General features: G+C 50.1%; 2 protein-coding genes across 2 annotated transcripts; both read left to right on the plus strand.

Moving 5' to 3' along the window:
• Positions 1-7,368: 7,368 nt before the first annotated feature.
• On the plus strand, positions 7,369-8,173 carry LOC141020933 (secreted RxLR effector protein 161-like). The gene has a single exon (XM_073495902.1). It carries the CDS (start codon positions 7,369-7,371, stop codon positions 8,125-8,127), a length of 759 nt encoding a protein of 252 aa, XP_073352003.1. The 3' UTR covers positions 8,128-8,173.
• Positions 8,174-20,213: 12,040 nt separating this feature from the next.
• Positions 20,214-24,771, plus strand: LOC109739998 (wall-associated receptor kinase-like 20). Its single transcript, XM_020299047.4, has 3 exons — positions 20,214-21,216; positions 21,325-21,387; positions 23,530-24,771. Exons 1-3 carry the CDS (start codon positions 20,394-20,396, stop codon positions 24,603-24,605), a joined length of 1,962 nt encoding a protein of 653 aa, XP_020154636.1. The 5' UTR covers positions 20,214-20,393; the 3' UTR covers positions 24,606-24,771.
• The last annotated feature ends 239 nt before the right edge of the window (positions 24,772-25,010 follow it).

Below are 25,010 nucleotides of genomic sequence, written 5' to 3' on the forward strand. Positions count from 1 at the left end.
AAACTTGTGCATCTGCTAGCATTCACACTTCATAAATTATTTCTTTTATCATTTACCTACTCGAGGACGAGCAGGAATTAAGCTTGGGGATGCTGATACGTCTCCAACGTATCTATAATTTATGAAGTATTCATGCTATTATATTATCCATCTTATATGTTTTATATGCATTTATATGCTATTTTATATGATTTTTGGGACTAACCTATTAACCTAGAGCCCAGTGCCAGTTTCTGTTTTTTCCTTGTTTTTGAGTTTTACAGAAAAGGAATATCAAACAGAGTCCAATTGACGTGCCAATTTTTGTTGATTTTTTATGGACCAAAAGAAGCCCCTGGAGCAAAAGAGTTGGGCCAGAAGAGTCCCGGGCTGTCCACGAGGGTGGGGGGCGCGCCCACCCCCCTGGGCGTGGGCCCCTGCCTCGTGGACGACTCGGAGACCCCCCTGACGTGAAACCAACGCCAAAAATTCCTATAAATACAGAAACCCCCAGAAATTAACCTAGATCGGAAGTTCCGCCGCCGCAAGCCTCTGTAGCCACGAGAAATCAATCTAGGCCCTCTCTGGCACCCTGCCGGAGGGGGCCATCATCACCGGAGGCCATGGAGGAGGATCCCGGAGGGGCCATCATTGCCATGAAGGCCAAGGACCAGAGGGAGAACCTCTCCCCATCCAGGGGGGAGTGAAAGTGCAAGTATCACTTAGATTATATTTTGGTGTGATGACAATGTGGTTAGTGGAACTAATGTTGGTTGCTAAAGTTTATCTCAGGACATTGGTTCCAAGGTGTCCATTGATGGAGGTGTGCGACCCCCCAGTCCAAAAAGATCAAAGGCGTGGTTACCGGCGACTCGAAGGTTTTTCGTTTTGGTTCGATTTGAGTCGTAGGTAAAACCGCACTATCAAGAGGGGTCTTCGTGGAATTAGTGTCGTGTGGGAATGCCTCCAAGACAGATACACCAGCCCTCCTACACCTCCTCAGATATTCCACTTGTTGTGTGCTTTGCCGTGGTGTCCTGTGATGTTTTCATCAGAAATCTTCTGGACACCCCGTGTGCATGGGGTCTCTGACCCCCGTGCGCACGGGGTAGTCAGAATATTTCTGGACACCCCGTGCGCACGGGGCTGACTTGGCCCGTGCGCACGGGGTACCTCGAAACTCACTGGACACCCCGTGCGCACGGGGCTGACTTGGCCCGTGCGCACGGGGTACCTCGCATCTCACTGGACACCCCGTGCGCACGGGGCTGACTTGGCCCGTGCGCACGGGGTCCAACGGGCAGAAATCCCCTCCCGGCCAAGAACACTATAAAAGCCCCCTTCTTCCTCCTCCATCCCTTAACCCTAATGTCTTGTTGAGCTCCTCCATTGCTACACCCCATTTTGCTCACTACTCTCAATCCCTCCACCCAATCTTGTTGAAACTTTGGGGATTGGGAGAGCAAGACCCGATCTACACTTTGACCAAACCAAATCGCATTCCCCGCAACATTCATCCACCATGACTTGTTACTCTTGGAGCTTGGGCTCCTAGGCGGTTAGAGGTTCCTCCGGAAGCTTCCTTGCTTGTGGTGTGCTCCGGAGAAGTTTGTAAAGGTGTGGTGGTCGCCTTCAAGACCAACCCCGAGTGATTCGAGGCTCATCCGTTGGGGGGTGACTCGAAGGAGATTACGGTGAGCCTTCGGTGGCGTTCCGCAAGCTTTGGCTCCGGCACCGCTCCAAACGGAGAGTAGCTCTTCCCCAAGGAAGAGTGAACTTCGGGATAAAATCCGCGTCCTCGTCTCACTTGTGGTTAATCCTTTCCCGCACTTTACTTAGCCTTGTATGCTTGTTGGCTTGCTAATTAGTTTGTTGCCTAGCATACTTAGCTTAGAACTTGCTTGTCATATAGGTTGTGTTCACCTAGTTGCATATCTAGTGAACCCTTTTTATCCGCTAAGCCTTAAAATTGACAAGAAAGAGTAAAATTTGTAGTCTCCTATTCACCCCCCCCCCCTCTAGTCGACCGTATCGATCCTTTCAATTGGTATCAGAGCCTCGTGCTCTAATATAAGGTTTTACAACCTTAGAGGATATGGCCGATCTAGGGAATGAGGGAGGTATCGCACCACTTGCGGAGGATGGTCAAAACCTACCCCCCGCCGCGGCCGACGCACTTGTTGCTCCGGCCGTTGCTCCCGTCGCCCCCATTAACCCGGGTGCCCCGTTGACCGCGGCCGATATTCTTTCAATGTTTGCGGACCTCAAAACTTCTATGTTGAAAGAAGTTCGCTCCTCGGTCAAGGAGGAAATTGATGCTCGCTTAAAGCCCTCGACATCCGCCTCAAACTCATTTGATCCAAATGCGGTTCATGATGCGGATGATTCGAGAGAACCTCTTGCATCCCCGGCTCGCACTCAAGTTCCCAAGTACAATGCCATGGAACCGTTTTACTCACCACAACCCTTGCAGCACCCTCGCATTAATCCTGTGGGGCCTCCGCCCCCTTTGAAAGCTAACGCGTTTGCTAAGTGGAAGCTAGATATGGAGTCTCATATTCGCAGTGCATCTACACAACTATGGTGGATTGTGGTCAATGGTTTCAACCCCAAGGATCCCATGAATCTCACTCCAAGCGAAGCAGTTGATGATCAACTCAATGCTACCGCCCACCACATGTTGCGCACCGCGGTGACCGATGACTATAGTGACTCCATTGCTCTCCTCAAGACCGCCAAGGAAATTTGGGATTGCCTTGAGGAGGCCCTCGAAGGTGATGAAGCAATTCGAAGATCTCGGTTGGCTTTTCTCAAGCAAGAAGTCAACCTATTTGTGAGAAATGAGGGTGAGTCCGCGGAAGAGGTATATCGAAGGTTGAAGTCTCTTGTCCTCAATTTGAGAACCTTTGGGTGCACTTGGGCGAATGATGATTTCATTAAGGACAAGTTCATTGATGCTATGGTTCTCACGGAACATACCATGGTGATGATGATACATCAACGCCCGGACTATCAAAAGTTGACCGCGGCACAAGTTGTATCCACCTTCTCAACTCATGTTCTTTTGGAGACCAAGTCCAAGAAGACCTTTGCCATAGCTCAAGCCACCAAGAACTCAAATCTTGCATTGAAGGCCAAGAAAGTAGTTGCCCAACCCTCAAGGGATGAAGAAGTTGTTGAAGAGACTTGTGAGGAAGATGTTGACACCTCATGCCCGGCAAATGACTTTGCGAAAGACTTGGCTCTCTTGGTCAAGAAATATTCCGGGACCATGGCAAACAAAGGGAAGAATCTGCAAGGAAGATCGTTTGGACGAAGAAAATGCTACAATTGTGATAGCCCAAGACATTTTGTGCATGATTGTCCTTATGAGAGACGTGAAGACAAGTCCGAGAAGCTTGTGCTCAAGAAGAAGAAGTTCACCAAGTTTTCCAAGAGGAAAGATGACAAGGCTCTTGTTCATGAGGAGTACATGTCCGGAGATGAAGATGATGGTGATGATGATTATGTGGGCACGGCCGCCATTGCCATGCATGCCACTACCTCCTCCTCCACCACCGGCCTCTTCGACTCTCCCAATGAGGACAAGCCGTTCACTCATCATTGCCTCATGGCCAAAGAGGTAAAAACAAAGTCCAACTCTCAAAAACCCTTCATCCACACTCCCAATGTTTCATGTGAGATAGTGGAGGATGAGTGTGATGATGGTGTGGATAATGATGAGGAATCCTTGATGGCTTTCATGAACACTCTTCATGGTGAAGCTCGTGCTCGTTTTAGTGATCTCCTTAAATCACTCGCCGAACGCGATGATTTTATTGAGAACGTTGAAAACCTCCTCATAGAGGAAAAAGAGAGAGTCGAACTCCTCGAGCACGAGCTATATGAAGAGAGTGTCATGAGAGCATCACTTGAGGAAGCCTTGTCTTCTCATAAAATTTACTTCGTTAAAACCGATGATGCGTTGCAACTTGCTCTTGAGAACAACGATGCCCTTAAAGTAAGGGTTGAAAAGCTTCTAGTTGATCACACGAGACTTGTTAAGGAACATGAGCTCCTTGTGACTAGTTCCAAGGTTGTCAAAGGTGACCTCATTGCCCTCACCGAGTCGTATGCTCAACTTAAAGCTACAACCATTAAGGCTCTTACTTTCGTCCCTCATATTGATTTAAATGATGAATCTTGTACGGCTAACTTTGCTCATGATTGCACCTCTCTCCAAGAGGAGAATAAGAAGTTAAAAGCCCAAATTGAGAAAGGGCTTGTGTCGTGCATTCAAGGGGAGAAAAACCTCAATGACCTCTTGAGCAACCAAAAGGAGTGTGTTGCCAAGGAGGGAATTGGGTTTGACCCCTCTTCTAAGAAGAAGAAGACCAAGAAGAAGAGCAACAAGAAGAAGATCGGTCCTACTTCTCCTCCCCAACAAAAGATAGCATTTGTTCATGAAGGACACAAGGAGAAGGAGAAGGAAAAAGGGAATGTCGGGGATGGCAAGGTCACTAGGGACAAGGCCATTCCCAAAGAGTTTGCCGGCAAGAACAACCCATCTTATGTCCTCATGAGAGGAAATGATGGTCATACCTTTGCTAAATTTGTTGGCGCTAACTATGATGATTATGCTTGGACTATTTGGGTTCCTAAGACCCTTATTGCTAACTCTCTAGGACCCATTGCAAAATGGGGACCTAAAATCAAAGCTTGATTCTTGTAGGACTATACCCCCGGTGGAACACAATGGGTGATCGATAGTGGTTGCACCAATCATATGACCGGAGAGAGGGAGATGCTTGTGGAGTTCATTGATTCGGTCAAGGCCACTTCAAACATCTCTTTTGGTGACAATAGCAAGGGCAAGGTATTAGGTTTGGCAAGGTGGTAATCTCTAGTGATGCATCACTTAAGAATGTCATGCTTGTTCAATCTCTTCACTACAATTTACTTTCTACGATTCAATTGGCTCGTGCCGGTTATGATTCTCATTTCGGTGAATTTCATGTGACCGTCTTTAAGAGAAGCAATCTTAAAGTGGTCTTTGTTGGGCATGTTGAAGACAACCTTTACGTGGTTGATTTCTCAAATGAGAAAACTTATCTTGCAACATGTCTAATGGCCAAGGCCGACATGGGGTGGCTTTGGCATCGCCGGCTAGCGCACGTTGGCATGAGAAATTTACAAGCTCTCTTAAAGGGGGAGCACATCCTTGGACTAACCAATGTGTCTTTTGCCAAAGATCGTCCTTGTAGTGCGTGCATTGCCGGAAAACTTCATGAAAAAGCTCATAAGGTGTCAACTATCATTACCACTTCGAGGCCTCTCGAGCTCATTAACTTGGATCTCTTTGGGCCTCCATCTTATGATAGTTTGGGAGGGAGAAGGTATTGCCTTGTCATTGTCGATGACTATACAAGATATACATGGGTGTTCTTCCTCAAGACTAAAGATGAAACTCAAGACACCTTCATCAACTTTGCCAAAGAAGCTCAACGTCAACATAATTGTGAGATCAAGGCAATTCGAAGTGATAACGGCACCGAGTTCAAAAATTACACTATGAACGAGTTCTTGAGCGATGAGGGGATCAAGCATCAATATGCCGCGCCATACACTCCCGAACAAAATGGTGTTGCGGAAAGGAAGAACCGGACTCTCATTGAGATGGCAAGGACCATGCTTGACAAGTACAAGTCTCCATACAAGCTTTGGGCCGAAGCCATCAACACCGCGTGCCATGCTACAAACCGGCTTTATCTTCGTAAGCTCAAGAACAAGACTCCCTACGAACTCCTAATCGGGAGAAAGCCTAACGTCAAATACTTTCGAGTATTCGGTTGTAAGTGTTTCATTCTAAATAAGAAATTCCGTTTAGCTAAGTTTGCGCCTAAAACTTATGAGGGCATATTTGTTGGATATGCATCAAACTCGCATGCTTACCGTGTTCTCAACAAATCCACCGGATGTATTGAGGAAACGGTAAATGTGGAGTTTGATGAAGATAATGGTTCCCGTGCGGAGCAAATTGTTCCTAGTGTTGTAGGTGATGAGGCTCCTTCACAAGCTATAAGGACTATGGGGATAGGCCACATTCGTCCACAAGAAACACCCCAAGTCCAAGTAGAAGAAGAAGGAGTAAGAGCCCCTCTTGTGGATTCTCCACAAGGGAAGTCATCACCGCCACCACAAGGTCAAGATGCTATGGAAAATCATGAACCTATCCAAGAACAAGATCAAGTCCCTCATGTTCCCGAGCAAGATCAAGGGCAAGCCCAACCAAATGACGAAGAACCAATCCGTGAGGCCCAAGGTCAAGCTCTTGATCAAGATCAATCCCAACCTCAAGTGTCTTCCACATCATCACATCCAAGTGATCAAGAACTAGAGGTTGTGAAGAGAAGGGTGTCCCCAAGGCTAAAGCATTCTCAAGGCCAAGCTTCTTCCACAAGTTCAAAACCAAGTGAAGAAGAGCTCACCCTCAAAGTGCAAAAAGCGGCCACCAAGTTAAAGCATCTTCAACATCTCACCGAAAACATTTATGGAAGCATCAACAAAGGGGTAACTACTCGTAGACGTTTGGCAAACTTTTGTGAACATCACTCGTTTGTCTCTTGTGTTGAGCCCCTTAAGGTTGAAGATGCACTTGACGACCCGGATTGGGTAAATGCCATGCATGAAGAACTCAACAACTTCACCCGCAACAAAGTATGGACTCTTGTGAAGAGACCCAAAGAACATCATAATGTCATTGGAACAAAGTGGATCTTTAAGAACAAACAAGATGAGCATGGACAAGTCACTAGAAACAAGGCAAGGTTAGTGGCACAAGGGTTCACCCAAGTTGAAGGTTTGGACTTCGGTGAAACCTTTGCCCCCGTTGCCCGTCTTGAGTCCATTCGTATCTTGCTTGCATATGCTTCACATCATGATTTCAAATTGTATCAAATGGATGTGAAGAGTGCATTTCTTAATGGTCCTCTTAAGGAGTTGGTGTATGTCAAACAACCTCCCGGTTTCGAAGACCCCGATCACCCCTCTCACGTTTATGAACTCCATAAGACGCTCTATGGACTTAAACAAGCACCTCGTTCTTGGTATGATCACCTTACGGCGTTCTTAAGCGAGAAGGGGTTCCAGATCGGGTTAATAGATTCCACTCTCTTCACGAAGAGGGTAAAAGGAGAATTGTTTGTGTGCCAAATATATGCTGATGATATTATTTTTGGTTCCACTAACCATGCTATTAACGTTGAGTTTGAGAATCTTATGACCAAGGAATTTTCCATGAGCATGATGGGAGAGTTGAAGTTTTTCCTCGGATTTCAAGTGAAGCAATTGAGAGGAGGAACCTTCATCAACCAAGCACTTTATATTCAAGACATGCTCAAGAGGTTCAAAATGCAAGATGTCAAGCCCATGAAGACGCCCATGCCCACAAATGGCCAACTTAATCTTGATCCCAATGGTAAAGATGTGGATCAAAAGGTATATCGCTCTATGATCGGTTCTTTGCTTTACCTTTGTGCATCTAGGCCGGATATTATGTTGAGTGTGTGTATGTGTGCAAGATTTCAATCCGCTCCCAAGGAGAGCCATTTTTCGGCAGTGAAAAGAATCCTTCGATATTTGGTTCATACCCCAAACTTGGGCCTTTGGTACCCCAAAGGAGCAACTTTCAAGCTATTAGGATATTCGGATTCGGATTGGGCCGGAGACAAGGTAGACCGCAAGTCCACTTCCGGGTCTTGTCAATTCCTAGGGAGGTCATTGGTAAGTTGGTCTTCAAAGAAGCAGAATTGTGTGTCCCTTTCAACCGCCGAGGCCGAGTACATTGCTGCAGGAAGTTGTTGTGCACAATTATTATGGATGAGGCAAACTTTGATGGATTATGGTGTCAAATGTGACAAAGTGCCTCTATTTTGTGACAATGAAAGTGCAATCAAGATCGCCGACAATCCAGTGCAACATAGCCGAACCAAACATATCGAGATTCGTCATCACTTCATTCGAGATCATGTGGCCAAGGGAGACATTGATTTATTCCATGTCAACACCGAGAAGCAACTTGCCGACATTTTTACCAAGCCACTTGATGAAGCAAGATTCCGCGAGTTAAGGCATGAGCTGAATATCGTGGATATAAGTAACTTGGATTGAGGTTCTTGCATACACACACATACTCTACTAGTATCTTGTTTTAGATGTAGGCACCTAAGTAGGGGGAGCTAGCTCAACTAATGAGCTATCTTATCCTACTAGTGCATAAATTAATCAAAATCTTTCACATTAGCCATTTGAAGATGGCATTTGTGCTTCAAAGATGAGTATTGGTCTTGGACCCAAGGTTCATATCTTCGCGGTGCCATACCAAACAAACTCAAACATGGTGGCTTCGGCCACTGCCCTCCGTTGGAGGTTGGATCGTTTTTGTCTTTTGTTTGTGTGGTTCTTCTTGTCCTTGTGTTCGTGTTTCCGTGAGTGTGTGTTTTCTCGAGTCTCTTCCAGTGCAAGTGCTACACATACTCCTTTCTAGTAGTGTTGGATTTCCTCTGCGACGTGTTCAGAAGTGGGGCGGGAATGCTCTTGGGGTCTTGGTAAGAATTTGCATTCAGCCATAACCCAACAAGCTTCCTCCTGTCAAAATCCTTTGGATACCCCGTGCCCACGACCCTTGTACCGTGCGCACGGGCCCCCGTGCGCACGGGACCTTTAGCCCGTGCACACGGGGTCTGCGGTTTCTGGCCCTGAAGAGGTGGGACGTGGGGGGTTTGGGTTCATTCCCACCCAGTCGCCCCCTCCACGCCCCAGATCGCCTCCAGGCCGCCGCCGCCGCCTCCTTGTCGCCGGTGCTCCTCCGTGCGCCGTGGGACTTCGCTGCTCCGTGGAGATCTTCCAGGATGGGGTCCTCCTCTGGTATCTCCCTCCCCTTGTTCTTCTTTTTCCTCCTTTGGATCCGTTTTAGTCTAGGGTTTCCTCCTCTACTAGTCTAGGCCAGTCATTCCCGTGTGGTAGACTAGGGGCGGATGGGCATTACTGTGGCAGTTCTCCCTGCCGCACTCACTCCCGGATTTCGATCTGGAAGTGGTTGCTGCTGGGCGAACCCCGTGTCCACGGGCCTTGTACCGTGCGCACGGGCCCCCCCGTGTCCACGGGCCTTGTACCGTGCGCACGGGACCCCGTGTCCATGGTGGTCAGACCCCCGTGTGCACGGGGTACACAGTGGTGCCAGTCCTCCTTCTTCTCTGTCTTCCATTCCTCGCCAGCTTCTCGAGCACTTGTACTTATTTGTGTCTCTCGTGTTTGTTGTGCTTTGTTGCTGTTGTGTTTCAGACTCTGCTGACAAGAGGTCCGAGCTCCGTCGCAAGCGCACCAAGGCAGGTTCCAGGGAATTCTCTTTGGCTCCTCGTCAGTCGTCCGAAGGAAGTGGTCAGGGCTCTGAGATGGGCCGTGTTCGCCGTACCGCCTCCAAGCAGCCAGTGATTGAAGCCTCCGAGGATTCAGAAGAGGAGTATGATTCGCAGGAAGATGCTCACTATGAGAACCCCGCAGATGCAGAGATAGAAGATGAGGATGATTCTGCTGATGATGTTGATGAGGAGGAAGGAGAGGAACATGTGCTCCCAGGAGGTCGGAATGTCAAGAATCTACCTCTCTCTAAGTGGACCAAGCCAGAGCTTTGGGCTTGCAGGCAGGATTTCCCCTATGTGCCAAACACTGATGCAGGGGTTGACCCAAGATTCAAGAATGATTTTCAACACCGGGTGTTCTCTGAGCTGATCATGACCAAGAAAAACAAGTTTGCCCCCCACAAGCAAATCAATGTGGAGGCTCTTCGGGACAATGATCATACCTATCCCGGTGTGTATAGTGCTCTTGGGAGGCTTGGCTTGATCCCATTCGTCGCCTTCCACCATCCGTTCAGTGAAGATCTTGTGATGCAGTTCTTTGCCACCGTATACTTCCACAGTGATGAGGCTTGCACTATGACTTGGATGTCTGGCACATATGAGTGTGAGGCCTCCATGGCCAAGTTCTCTGACATCATTCCGTATCGGTTCTTTGCTGAGGAGCATCCTGAGTATGGCCGTGTTCGTGAGACAGGTAGAGACAAGGATGAGATTGCTTTTTCTTACAAGCCAGACAAGGCCTTCACCACCGGTTCTATCAAACATTTGAAGCCAACCTATGATACTATGCGTCACATTCTTAGGTACACGCTTAATCCTAAGACCGGGGACTCTCACAATCTGAGGAGCTCCATGTTGGATATCTTTGTCTACCTTCATAACAAGAAGAACGTGGATGTTCTGGACTTCATGTTCTTTGAGATCAGGAAGTGTGTTCAGGAGAACAAGTCATGCATCTATGCTCCGTTCATCCAAGCTTTGATTGAGTCCGTCTGTCCCGCCAGGTACATTGCCAAGTACCGCACCTCCTTTCCGAAGCGTGATTCCAACTGGCTTCCGGCTGCTCCTCCACCATATGTGCCTCCCAAGAAGGGGCGCAACCCCAGGCCTGAGGATCGTGCTACCTACACTGAGGGATGTTCATCCTATGTGCGGATTCCGCGTAGCAAAGGGAAGCAAGTTGCTACTGATGCCAGTTTCACCAGAGAGGAGAAGAAGTCTCTTCTGAAGACCGTGAGCAACATGTTCAAAATGTGTCAGTCCATTCAGCGCCGTCAGGTCAAGGAGATCAACAAGGGCAAGCTGGTGAGGCGTCAGGAGAAGGCTGAGCGTGCTGCAGCTGGTGAGGAGGTTGGTCCAGGGTCCGAGGACATCGACAGTGTGGCCACAGCTCGTTCTTTTCCCTTGGGGGGATGGCACTTTGATGATGATGATGATGCTTCGAGCGCACCTCCTCTTGTCTAGAGTCTCGTTAGCATCGCCTTTTCCCTTTTTGTTGTCTTGATGACAAAGGGGGAGAAGTGTTCTATTAGGGGCGTTTGCAGTTGGTTTCAGTTGGGTGAGATCTCAAGGCCTCGTTTCTCGTTTGTTTTGGTTGTGTTTATTTGGCTTGAGATACTCTTATTTACTTGCTTTCGCGGTGTGGTCGTGAGCTACCTAGTCTATGTGAGAGACTATCTACTTTATGGAATTTATCTATGCTTATGTTGATATATCTTGTGGAGTATGATCAAGCTTCTATATGTTAGTCTCACGTTTTCTGCTCACCACACTTGCATGTGATCTAGGCACCGTGTTGGGTTTTATTATGTTGATCACATGCCTTGACAATGTGGATCTAGGGGGAGCCTCATATGTGTGTGCTTGATGCATAATCAAGCAAAAAAAATTCTTGCACATATATAGGGGGAGCTCCTTTGATCAACTATTGTTGCATGGCTGTTTACTTAAGTTGTATCCTATATGCCATGTCCTAACCATGTTTTCATCAATGCACCAAAAAGGGGGAGATTGAAAGTGCAAGTATCACTTAGATTATATTTTGGTGTGATGACAATGTGGTTAGTGGAACTAATGTTGGTTGCTAAAGTTTATCTCAGGACATTGGTTCCAAGGTGTCCATTGATGGAGGTGTGCGACCCCCCAGTCCAAAAAGATCAAAGGCGTGGTTACCGGCGACTCGAAGGTTTTTCGTTTTGGTTCGATTTGAGTCGTAGGTAAAACCGCACTATCAAGAGGGGTCTTCGTGGAATTAGTGTCGTGTGGGAATGCCTCCAAGACAGATACACCAGCCCTCCTACACCTCCTCAGATATTTCACTTGTTGTGTGCTTTGCCGTGGTGTCCTGTGATGTTTTCATCAGAAATCTCCTGGACATCCCGTGTGCACGGGGTAGTCAGAATATTTCTGGACACCCCGTGCGCACGGGGCTGACTTGGCCCGTGCGCACGGGGTACCTCGAAACTCACTGGACACCCCGTGCGCACGGGGCTGACTTGGCCCGTGCGCACGGGGTACCTCGCATCTCACTGGACACCCCGTGCGCACGGGGCTGACTTGGCCCGTGCGCACGGGGTCCAACGGGCAGAAATCCCCTCCCGGCCAAGAACACTATAAAAGCCCCCTTCTTCCTCCTCCATCCCTTAACCCTAATGTCTTGTTGAGCTCCTCCATTGCTACACCCCATTTTACTCACTACTCTCAATCCCTCCACCCAATCTTGTTGAAACTTTGGGGATTGGGAGAGCAAGACCCGATCTACACTTTGACCAAACCAAATCGCATTCCCCGCAACATTCATCCACCATGACTTGTTACTCTTGGAGCTTGGGCTCCTAGGCGGTTAGAGGTTCCTCCGGAAGCTTCCTTGCTTGTGGTGTGCTCCGGAGAAGTTTGTAAAGGTGTGGTGGTCGCCTTCAAGACCAACCCCGAGTGATTCGAGGCTCATCCGTTGGGGGTGACTCGAAGGAGATTACGGTGAGCCTTCGGTGGCGTTCCGGAAGCTTTGGCTCCGGCACCGCTCCAAACGGAGAGTAGCTCTTCCCCAAGGAAGAGTGAACTTCGGGATAAAATCCGCGTCCTCGTCTCACTTGTGGTTAATCCTTTCCCGCACTTTACTTAGCCTTGTATGCTTGTTGGCTTGCTAATTAGTTTGTTGCCTAGCATACTTAGCTTAGAACTTGCTTGTCATATAGGTTGTGTTCACCTAGTTGCATATCTAGTGAACCCTTTTTATCCGCTGAGCCTTGAAATTGACAAGAAAGAGTAAAATTTGTAGTCTCCTATTCACCCCCCCCCTCTAGTCGACCGTATCGATCCTTTCAGGGAGGCCATGGAGGAGGAAGCACAAGGGGGAGAACCTCTCCTCCTCTCTCTCGGTGGCGCCGGAGTGCCATCGGGAGGGGAATCATCGCCGCGGTGATTGTCTTCATCAACATCACCATCCTCATCTATTTTACACGGTCCACTCTCCCGCACCCCGCTGTAATCCCTACTTGAACATGGTGCTTTATGCCACATATTATGATCCAATGATGTGTTGCCATCTTATGATGTTTTGAGTAGATATCCTTTGTCTTTGGGTTGATTGATGATCTAGATTGGTACGAGTTGCATGTTTTATTTTGGTGTTGTCCTATTGTGCCCTTCGTGTCGCGCAAGCGTGAGGGATTCCCGCTGTAGGGTGTTGCAATACGTTCATGATTCGCTTATAGTGGGTTGGTGAGTGACTGAAACACAAACCCGAGTAAGGGGTTGTTGCGTATGGGAATAAAGAGGACTTGATGTTTTAATGCTATGGTTGGGTTTTACCTTAATGATCTTTAGTAGTTGCGGATGCTTGGTAGAGTTCAATCATAAGTGCATATGATCCAAGAAGAGGAAGTATGTTAGCTTATGCCTCTCCCTCATATGAAATTGCAATGACGACTATTGGTCTTGTTAACAATTGCCTAGGACAATTCCGCACACCGATCCATCATTATTCCACACTCGCTATTTATAATATTTAGTAGTATATTCTAACTTTATGATAACAACAATTACTTTTATATTTTAGCTCTCCGATATCATGCAAAGTTATCCTCTTCATACCCACAACATAGTTTTATTTCTCGTTTCTAGTTGGAAGCAAACGTTCGGTGTACGTAGAGTTGTATCAGTGGCAGATAGGGCTTGAGAGAATATTGATCTTACCTTTAGCTCCTTGTGGGTTCGACACTCCATACTTATCACTTCCACCTTTGGAAATTGCTACGATGATTCCCTACACTTGGGGATTATCACATAGCTAGGATCATTGCAAGATCCTCCTCTTCCATATCAAATTCTTCTTCGGAAGAATTATACGATGAACTCATCTACAATGTTCAATACTATGCTATAAAAACTACAATCAACATGCAACAAATTCATGAAGTTTGATCAATACATACCTTGCAGGCGTTTTGTCGAACACCTTGCGGGCGCCGAGTGGCAGCGAGCGCCCGGGCGCTGTTCGTCGGAGGACGAACGCGCGCGAGGGGCGGCAGTGACTAGAGGGGGGCGGAGGAAGCCGCCGCGGCGTGAGGATAGGTCGGGGAAGCGCCGAAACGGTCGTCGGATGGCGCGGGCGGCGGCGGAGCCGCAGCTGGAGGGGGGGTGAGTTGCGAGCGAGCGCGCGAGAGTCCAGCGCGCGGGAGCGAGCGCAGCAAATAAGTGGCGCGCAATGGAGTTTTGGGCCGCGCGCTGAACTAGATATGCCGCGCGCGCGTTTTTGCGCGCCCGCTGGAGCCACTATACCGGTTGCGCGCGCTAAAATGGGCAATTTTGTGGCGCGGCGCTAGTTTGGCGCAGCTATTGGAGATGCTCTAAGGCTCAATTTGTTTTCATGCTTGCTTTCATGTGGGATTATTTGTGCACCAATGAGTGAGAACCTTTCAATTATGAATTGGAATGTGCGTGGGCTTAATGATCGAGCAAGACGAGCGGCTGTTCGAGTGCTGCTTGATCGCGTATCTTGTTCGATCATATGCATTCAGGAATCAAAGCTTTCCAGCGTCTCAGATTCGGACCGAACGGAGATCGTTGAGCCCCGCTTCGACCAAAGCGTGTCCCTCAACGCCGCCGGCACCCGTGGAGGCATCCTACTGTGCTGGCGCTCGGATTGTTTCCGCGCCACCACCACAACGGTGTTCAGTATCACGATCAGCTTTGCGCCCACAGGAGGGGGCCAACCCTAGAGCTTGACGACGGTTTACGGCCCCCATGATGATCAGAGGAAGCCGGCGTTCTTGGCCAAACTGGCCACCATCCACAACGGCATGAGCGGACCCTGGGTCCTGATTGGTGATTTCAACCTGATAACCGACCCCCAGGACAAGAACAATAGCAGATTATCTCATACATGGATGAGTAGATTCAGGCGCACATTGAATAGATCAAGTTTGCATGAAATTCCTTTAATTGGACGCCGTTTCACATGGAGCAATGAGCAGACTCCACCCACGCTGGTCCGGCTCGATAGGGCATTTTGCAATGTGGAATGGGAGCTCCTATTCCCTGGGGCGAAGCTGCTGCCGCAATCTTCAGCCATCTCCGACCACTGTCCCCTTATCCTTGTTAATGACATGATCATAAAAACCAACAGAAGGTTCAGATACGAAGCATACTGGCAACACATTGAGGGTTTCCACGAGGTGGTAAACCAATCTTGGGCTGCTTCTACAGGGAACGTGTGCCCTATCACTAGGCTAAATACGAAGCTCCATAGGCTAAGCAAGGCCTTACGAGCTTGGAGCAAAACACTCGTGGGTGATGTTCAGAGGCAGCTTGGGATAACGAGTGAGCTCATACTCCAGTTGGACACGCAACAAGATTTCAGACAGCTATCTCACGATGAGAGTGAACTAAGAGCCAAGCTAAAGTCCAGATTTTTGGGACTTGCTGTGTTATTAAAGATCAAGCTTTTTTTTTTTAGAACGAAGGCTCGCAGAGAGTCCGGCTTTGAATTAACAAAGCCATCAACCGGCCAGGAAATACAGACACACACAAACCCCCACGACTAAACGATACAAGGGGACACTCTAGGAGGCTTACAACTCAACGGGTCGCACAAGCACAAAAGAATACAGGAAAACAAAGCTCGAAGCTTGTCCTAGCCGAAGACTACAGCCAAACAACCAACTAGGGATGAGGCACACACGAGCACGACGAGGATCTGCTTGCAACAGAGAGTGGTGAGTGAGCCCGACCAACACCCAAGTAGAAGCCACCACACATCCGCCGTCTCTCACGCCGCAGAGGGACCCTTCCCTCTCGCCATGGCTCGCAAGGCGCCGTACCCGGCGGACTTGAGAGACGCTCACCCTAGAGCAGGGGACGTGTGAGCTTCGGGACCTGGAGCAGCCGCAGCACTTCACCACATGAACATTCGAGCACTCCGCGACTGCCGCATCGCCACAACCTAGAACGCCTGAGAGCTGCAGGAAAACCACCTGGTGCAGCTACTGAAGAAGGCAGCAGAGGCATCAAGAGAATTGACAGGCCACCGAGAAGCATTGCCAGGCAGCCGAACGCCTACAGCCATGCCGAACCTAGTGACACCGCCGTCGCCGGACCACCCAAGCCACCCAAGCTCCGACCTTGAACCCCTCACCTGAACGCAACCCTCCCCAGGCGGCGCCCCCAAGGAGGGACACGACGCACAACGCGCCGTCACCGCCCAATCCAAGCCGGATTTTGGGCTTTCACCCGGGAGGAGGAACAGGGGTGGAAAGGGGAAGGGCCTCTGCAGCACCTCCAAGGAGGAGACGGCGTCGGGGACGTCGCTGCTGCCAAGCCGGCCACGCCGGCCAACGGTTTCCCGCGGCCCAAAACCAGACCACCGGTCACCCACCCACATCTTACCGGCGCTCGGAGGGAGGCAGGCAAGAAGCGGCGGGGACGAGGAAGACAGGGGAAAGGAGCCACCCTCAGATCTGACGAGGAGGGGAGACCTCCGCGCCGCCGCCGCCACCCGCCGACGCCTCACCACCCGCGTGGTCGAGGCCGCCGGCCAGAGCACACCCGCGAACGACGCCGGCCGAGACAGCGCCGCCGCCTCGCCAAGAAGGGCCGCCGCCCCAGATCCGAGGTCCTCCTCGAGGAAAGGAGCGACCGAGGCCTCGCCGCCACCTTCACGGGCGGCCGCACGCGCGGATCCGACGGCTAACTCAGGTGGCGGCGAGGGAGGGAGGGTGAGGGAGCGGCGGCGCGACGGGGAAACCCTAGTCGCCGCCCGAGTCGCCCGAAGCGGACGACGCGGGGGCCGCGCGGGGGGGGGGGGGGGGGGTGTGGATCAGAAACCCTAGTCGCCCGAAGCGGCTGACGGCTGTTTTGGCTAAAAGCGGGTGATGCCAACACGAAGTTTTTTCAGCGCAAGACTAATGCACGTCACAAGCGCAACACAATTCATGTGCTACATGGACCGTCAGGCACGGTTACGGACGCGGAGGAGATGGCCTCGGCTGCGCATCAACACTTTCAGAGCATCCTGGGTGAGGGTCAACCGAGAACAAGAGCACTGAACTGGGACGAGCTAGAGCTTGAACACATGGATCTTTCCGACCTTGAGAGAGATTTCTCCCTGGAGGAAATAAAACAGACGATTGACGACATGCCGGAGGACAAGGCTCCCGGGCCCGACGGCTTCTCAGGAGGGTTCTTTAAACACTGTTGGGAGACGATTAAGGAGGACCTGTTGCAGGCTATGAACCAGCTGCACCGCATGGATAGTAGGGGGCTCAAGAGAATTAACAAGGCCATCATCGTACTGATTCCCAAGAAACAGGGGGCGGACACACTTCAGGATTTCCGCCCGATTTCATTGTTGCACAGTTTGATAAAAATATTTTCTAAGATCCTTGCACGGCGCCTCACACCTAAACTGGAAGGATTAGTGGACCAATGCCAGAGTGCCTTCATAAAAAACGCAGTATACAGGAGAACTTCCTGTATGTCCAGAGCACGATCCGTTTTCTGCATAAGACCAAGAAGCCGTCAATCCTGCTAAAACTCGACATTGCCAAGGCGTTTGACTCACTTTCCTGGGCGTACTTGATAGAGACGATGCAGGCCAGGGGCTTTGGCGCACGATGGTGCGAGTGGATCGCCATGATTCTGAGGACTTCGACCTCGAGAGTGCTCATCAACGGACATCAGTCAGAGAGCGTGACTCATCGAAACGGCTTGCGGCAAGGCGACCCGTTATCACCATTTCTCTTCATCTTGGACATGGACCCACTGCAAAGACTCTTGTCCATCGCAACGGAGCGCGGCATGCTCTCGAAACTGCCGGCGCAAAGGCGCTTTATGCGCTGTTCGTTCTACGCCGATGATGTCGCTCTATTCATGAACCCCACGGAGAGAGACGCTTCAATGATCAACTTGCTACTTCAATGCTTAGCGGCGGCAACGGGTCTTCACACAAACAAGAACAAAAGCGCAGCCCTGCCTATACGATGCGGAGCGATTCAGCTAGAACGAGTCCTGGCGCACCTTGGAATCCCGATTAAAAGCTTCCCCATCACATACCTCGGAATGCCGTTATCGCTACATAATCTAACAAAAGTTGATCTTGATCCCCTGCTCCTGAAATTTGGCAGCAAAACAACGATGTGGAAGGGCAGACTAATGGCAAAGAGCGGCCGGTTGGTGCTTCTGAAATCGGGATTGACCGCGCTGGCCATCTATATGATGACAGTCCACAAGCTACCGGCCTGGGTCTGGAAGCGTATGCTACAGATATGTCGCGCCTGGCTTTGGAGTGGTGAGACAGAATGCACGGGTGGCAAATGTAGGGTGGCTTGGAGCCTTATATGTCGCCCAAAAAAGTTTGGTGGCTTAGGAGTGCTGGACCTTCCGCGCTTCGGGGCTGCTCTAAGACTGCGATGGCTATGGTCTGCGTGGCACTACCCGGCGCGGCCTTGGGTGAGTTTCCAACTTCCATGCGACGAGAAAGACCGCATGTTATTCGCCATGGCAGCCGAGGTTACAGTGGGAGATGGTCAACGGGCCAACTTTTGGCATGATCGTTGGCTGCTTGGACAATGCCCCAAAATCATTGCGCCTGCTCTTTTCAAGATCTCAGCAAGGAAAAACAGAACGGTCCATGAGGCGCTGCATGCAGAAACTTGGCTCTCGGACCTTTCTAGGGGACTGACCGACCAAATGCTACCGGAACTGTTGCGGCTTGCGGCGTTGCTTGATACAGTACAACTGCACGACGAACAGGACGACTCGATCGCCTGGCGTTTCACGGAGTCACATGAATACACAGCGAGATCGGCCTACCTTCTGCAGTTCGAGGGGTCGGTTCCCACGAAGAATTACAATCTAATTTGGAGGGCGTGGGCGCCTGAGAAATCTCGGTTCTTCATCTGGACTGCGGCGCTTGGGAGGATCCTAACTGCCGATGTCTTGCTGCGCCGCGGATGGGAGAACAACTATTTCTGTACACTATGCGAGCGAAACCTGGAAACAACGGCGCATTTGTTCTCGGACTGCCCATGGTCCAAGCAAGTTTGGGGCAAGATCGCACACCTAACCAACATGCCGGCGCTCCAGCCACAATCCTAGAACAATCAGACAAGCATCATTAGATGGATGGCACACTGTCACAACCAAGCCGCTAAGGAGAAGAGGAAAGGAACACTGTCCTTGCTACATCTTGTCCCCTGGGAGTTGTGGAAGGCAAGGAACAGGAGGACTTTCCAACAGGAAGCTCTGAGCTTAGACTCTTTCGTCACTAGATTAAGAGAGGAGATCACACTCTGGAATCTCGCGGGAGCTGGGATTCCTTTCGATCCGGGCTAAGTATGTAGGCAGTGTGGTGTTTTTTGTGTTTCTCTTTCCTTTCGCTTGTGCCAGCTCGCTTTTGTTTTGGTGCTACTATCTATAGCCTACCCCCTGTCCTTTTTCTCTGATCAATGAATTTGGTAGAATCTACCAACATTCAAAAATAATAATATCTTTTTGGATGGACCACTCAATGTGCGGGACGAAGGTAGAGTGGCAACGTCGTCAGTGAAGAGAAGAGGGAAAATATTCGGTGCACCGGAGCTTGTGGTGCTACCGGTGCACCAAACTCACATTGTGTTTTTAAAATGTTCAAACAATTCTGAAAAAAATTAACACACTCACACAACATAAAATGTAGGTTGTCACAAAATTTCAAGTCAAAATTCAAAACATAACTCAAAAAACAAAAATGACAAATTCAACACTGCATAGTACATAACATAACTTGGGCTTTAGATTTGGCCCATTATCACACGGATGTGAAATTTGTCATTTTTTATCTCAAAAAATATTGCAAATTTTTATACGAAATTTTATGCCACCATACATTGATGTTGTGTTAACATGCTAGAAGCTTTTCAGATTTTTTAAAATAATCAGTGGCATCCGGTGCAGCGATAGCACCACAAATGCGGGTGCACCGGATACGAGAAGATACTGCTCGAGATAACACGACACTCCACATGGGTCCCCGGGTAATAAGGGCTTGTTTGGTTTCAAATAAGTCACCAACTTGTAAGTCGAAAAGTGAAAAAAAATGACTTATTTTGCCAAACAGACCCAACTTATAAGTCACCTCAACTTATAAGTCATAAGTTGCTCCACCCCAATTTAAAACTTATAAGTCACCCCCTTTTGCATGGGTCCCACCACTTTTACATAAAAAACAAGGTGAGAAGGTGTGATCGGATGACTTATAAGTCAGGTGACAACCAAACATCACTGGTTTTAAGTCACCTGACTTATAAATCAGGTGACTTATTGGAACCAAACAGGCCCTAAGCTTCAAACAGATGCAAACACGGAAAGCCTTGTTGGTTTCGAAGATAAGCTTCCAAATGGCACTAGTCAAGGCGGCTGCCAAACGAGTCAAACATTTCCGACCTTCCACTCAACGCAACCATAAAGATTCAACCACACCTTAAATCGTTCGCAGATCCATCAGCCACCCGTACAGCAACGGCAAAGAAGCTTGAAGCAATGGCCGCGAGCACACCGTTTTGCGGCCGTCGTCCCTTGTTCCTCTTCGAGGTTGCAGCAGTCGCCATCCTCGCGCTGCTGCCGCTGGGCGGCCATGCGCGGGTCTGCCCTCCGTGCGGCTCGACGGCGGTGCCGTACCCGCTGAGCACGGCGGACGGGTGCGGCGACCCGGCGTACAAGGTCCGGTGCGCGGCCGGCGCGTCGACGTCGACGCTCTTCTTCGACGCGCTCAACGGCACCTCCTACCCGATCACCTCCGTGTCCCCGGCGGCGCAGCGCCTGGTGGTCGCCCCGGCGCCGCTGGTGTCCAACGACAGCTGCGTGTCCGTGGGGGCCCCCGCTGGGCGCGGCGTGCAGCTGGACCCGTCGCTGCCCTTCAACGTGAGCTCCTCCAACACCATCATGCTCCTCAACTGCACCTCCGCGCTGCTGCGCTCGCCGCTCAACTGCTCGTCCAGCTCGCTCTGCCACGCCTACGCCGACGCCGCGCGGTCGCCCTGCGCGCCGCTGCCGCTCTGCTGCACGTTCGTGGCCGGCGGGTCGTCGACGTCGCACCGGATCCGCGCCTCGCCCGAGCTCTGCAGCGCCTACACCAGCTTCGTGAACCTCGACCCCGCGCAGCCTCCGGCGACGTGGGGCGGCCGCCTCGGCCTGGAGCTGCAGTGGGCGACGCCGAGGGAGCCGCTCTGCCAGACGCAGGCGGACTGCGAGGACGGCGCCAACGCCACGTGCGCCGGCGACCCGGTCGCGGCCGGCGCGGTGCGGCGCTGCCTCTGCGTCCCCGGGCTCGCGTGGGACCCCGTCGCCGGCGCGTGCCAGCAGAGTACGTTGCCGACGAGTCATCTGGCGATCTAGCTACTAACGCCGAACCGAGCTCGAGCCGGTCCATTTTGATCATCGGCTCATCCATCGCGTATGCTTATTTGTGCAGTTCCTTCGGATTGCGAGCGCGCTGGAGACTGCGAGGGATCCAACCACGCGCCTCTCATCGCAGGTACGTATTACGTCTCCCTGATTACCCTGTTTCAGTCTCAACGCTCTCCGGTTGCGTTTAGCTTAGATCAGTGGTGTCATGTCAAGCGACGAACCGTTTCGATGTGTCTGTAGCTAGATATGCTCGGCTTTGACTAAAAGAAAACGCCGCATTCACTACAGTTTTGGTCAACATCGGTGGCTTTCTCTCTTAGATAAACAAGCATTGACTGGCCAGCCCTACGTTGGATCTCGGTGCTCTGAATTTGGGCTTCGGCAGCAACTGCTGTGTGCTCCGTGCTGCCGTGCCGTCCTAGACTTACATGGACGAGTGGCGGTCGCATCATGGAAGTGCCAGGCCCTGCATACCCTAAACATCTGGTCCTAAGATTGAATATTGACGCACCATGTTTGACTAATGCCAGACCAGCAATCCCGGACACCAAAACGATATTTTGGCGTGGGATGAAAGGGAACAGCTAACATTAGAAGAGAGATGCTGATTTCAAAACTTTGACTGAGACTAAATGAATCAACGTTTAAAGATGACGATCAACTTAGAAATAAGGGATTTGTCGGTCAATTTAGAGATAAACATGTATTGGGCTCCACAAACTAGATGGAACAGAGCCCCTGAGGTCAAATAGTGGCTCCAACTCTGCCACCATCCTTCAGTCTCAGTGTCTTTCCTGGCGCATGGGATTCATCTATCATTGTGTTAAACACATACTACTACCTCCGGCCGGAATTACTTGGACGCTAAAATGGATGTATATACGGAGTTTATTTTTCTTTTTTTTTTCTTCTCATCTTTCTTTTGCCCCCTCCCAAAAGTCCATAAGATCAACTCTAGCACAATCGCCATATTGGACTGAGGAGATGCAAAGCGACGCTGAGAATGGACACAGATCCGGCGATGGAGGGCTGAGACAATCACAACGGCGCGGGAGAGGGAGGCATGTAGCTCAAAGTTTCCTCCCAGCTATAGTTCTTCAGTTGGAGTGTCATTTCAACTTTCAGTTTCTGAAATATTCAGTGACAACAAAAATCTCTGAAATACAGTAAATTTCATCGATTTTTGTTTGCTTTTCGGCCAAATGGTCGAAACATTCACTTGAATTCAACCAAAATTCTGAATTAAAAAATATTTTCTAGAAAAATATTTAAATAGTCTTGCTAAATCTCAGTCGACTGAGACCTTGTTATGTCTCAGTGAGACTTACATTGAGATCCATGTAAATTTTTCTTTTCAGTTTTCCCTTTTTTTCTTTTTTGGTGTTATGTCACTTGACTAAGACTTGATTTCCACCCCCATATTTAAATTCATGTGTACTAGTAAAATTATTGAAATATTTTGGCCAAAAGTTAAATATTTCAATGCCTACTGAAATTCGGTGAATTTCATCGAAATATCACCGAAAGCGGGATAGGGTAAAAATTGAGTGGATAGTCATTTGGGGGGGGGGGGGGGGGGGGGTAGGTGCACTTTTGGACCTTTTTTTGTTCTACCCCTAGCACCCAAAACTGTTAATGGACAACTACTCCTAAACTTATTGGCTTATGTATGCACATGTATTATACTCCCTCCGTTCATAATGTAGTACATATAGATTTTCTGACAAACAATGTTAGCAAACTTTGATCAAGTTTATGAAGAAAAACTATCGATATGTTCAATACCAAACATATACAATAAGAAACTTAACTCATGATATGCATTTCGTATTCTAATTCTTTTTTATCTGTAAACATGATCAAAGTTTGATTTTTTTAAATCTACACACACTACATTATGAAATGGAGGAAGTAAAACATTTCTGATTAGGACAAACTATTGCGTAGACGAAAAAAAGGAGCAGATTTCTCAGCACGGCTTGCTAAACGCAGCCGTCGCTCTGTCCGGAACAAAATCGGAGACTAGGAATACACATAGCGTGTGGCTAGATCTCGGTCGACTGAGACTTAACCAAGTATCAGTCAAGTGATATAGTACGTAAGAAGAAAAAGAAAAAACTGAAAATATTTTTACGAATCTCCATGCAAAATCAAATTGAGACTTAGCAAAACTGATACACCCAACTGCTTTTAACTCAATCGACTAGAATTTCCTTCCTGAGTTTAATCATTGGATTGGATCAAACTGAGCAGTAAATTTGCAATGCAGGGATAGTGTGCGGCCTGGGCGGCGCCCTGCTACTGATAGCGGCAGGGCTGTTCCTCTACCGGCGGCAGCGGCGCATCCAATTGGCCCGGGAGAGGCTGACCAAGGAGCGCGAGGACATCCTGAACGCCAACAACTCTAGCGGCCGCACCGCCAAGAACTTCACCAGCCGCGAGCTCAAGCGCGCCACGGCCAACTTCTCCCGCGACAACCTCCTCGGCGTCGGCGGCTACGGCGAGGTCTACAAGGGCGCGCTCGCCGACGGCACCCTGGTCGCCGTCAAGTGCGCCAAGCTCGGCAACACCAAGTCCACGGACCAGATCCTCAACGAGGTGCGCGTGCTGTCGCAGGTCAACCACCGCAGCCTCGTCCGCCTCCTCGGCTGCTGCGTCGACCTCCAGCAGCCGCTCATGGTCTACGAGTTCGTCCCCAACGGCACGCTCGCCGACCACCTCTACGGCGCCATGAGCCGGCCGCCGCTCCCGTGGCGCCGCCGCCTCGCCATCGCTCGCCACACGGCCGAGGGCATCTCCTACCTGCACTTCTCCGCGTCGCCGCCCATCTACCACCGGGACATCAAGTCCAGCAACATTCTCCTCGACGAGCAGCTCGACGGCAAGGTCTCCGACTTCGGCCTCTCCCGGCTGGCGGAGCCCGGGTTGAGCCACGTCTCCACCTGCGCTCAGGGGACGCTGGGCTATCTCGACCCGGAGTACTACAGGAACTACCAGCTCACGGACAAGAGCGACGTCTACAGCTTCGGGGTGGTGCTGCTGGAGCTGCTCACGGCGAAGCGCGCCATCGACTTCGGCCGTGGCGAGGACGACGTCAACCTCGCCGTGCACGTGCAGCGGGCGGCGGACGAGGAGCGACTCCTGCACGTGGTGGACCCGGCAATGAAGAATCGCGCCACGCAGCTGGAGCTCGACACGATGAAGGCGCTCGGGTTCCTGGCGCTCGGTTGCCTCGAGGATCGCCGGCAGAACCGGCCGTCCATGAAGGAAGTCGCCGACGAGATCGAGTACATCATCAACATTGAGGCTGGGGCCGCTGTCGTAGAGCAGCAGCAAAACGCATGATCGATGACAGTGAATTCATGATACATCGATCGAACCATATGCATGTCTTTGATGTTGTACGCTAGGGTAATAGGGTTGAGATAAATGACGCTTAATCTGTAGGAGCACTACAATTACTCCCTTTTGTCATCTATATATACGAGGTCTTGTTCCAGGTCAAAAAGAATATCAACATCTACAATATCAACCTTAGTTAGGCACTCCTTTACACAAATTCTCGACGATTTCACCCTTGCCACGTTACTACTCCCTTCGTTTTAAAGTAAGTGTCGTGGTTTTAGTTGAAACAAAGGAAGTATGTATAAACTTTCCCAAAACCACTTTCCTTACTCTTAACGTCTCCCCCGTCATGTTTCCCTACTCGGAACTAGGGTTCTAGAGGCAAAGACGAGAAGGGGGTCGGGG

The sequence above is a fragment of the Aegilops tauschii genome, chromosome 3 (genome assembly GCF_002575655.3).
Source record: "Aegilops tauschii subsp. strangulata cultivar AL8/78 chromosome 3, Aet v6.0, whole genome shotgun sequence".
Lineage (NCBI taxonomy): Eukaryota > Viridiplantae > Streptophyta > Magnoliopsida > Poales > Poaceae > Aegilops > Aegilops tauschii.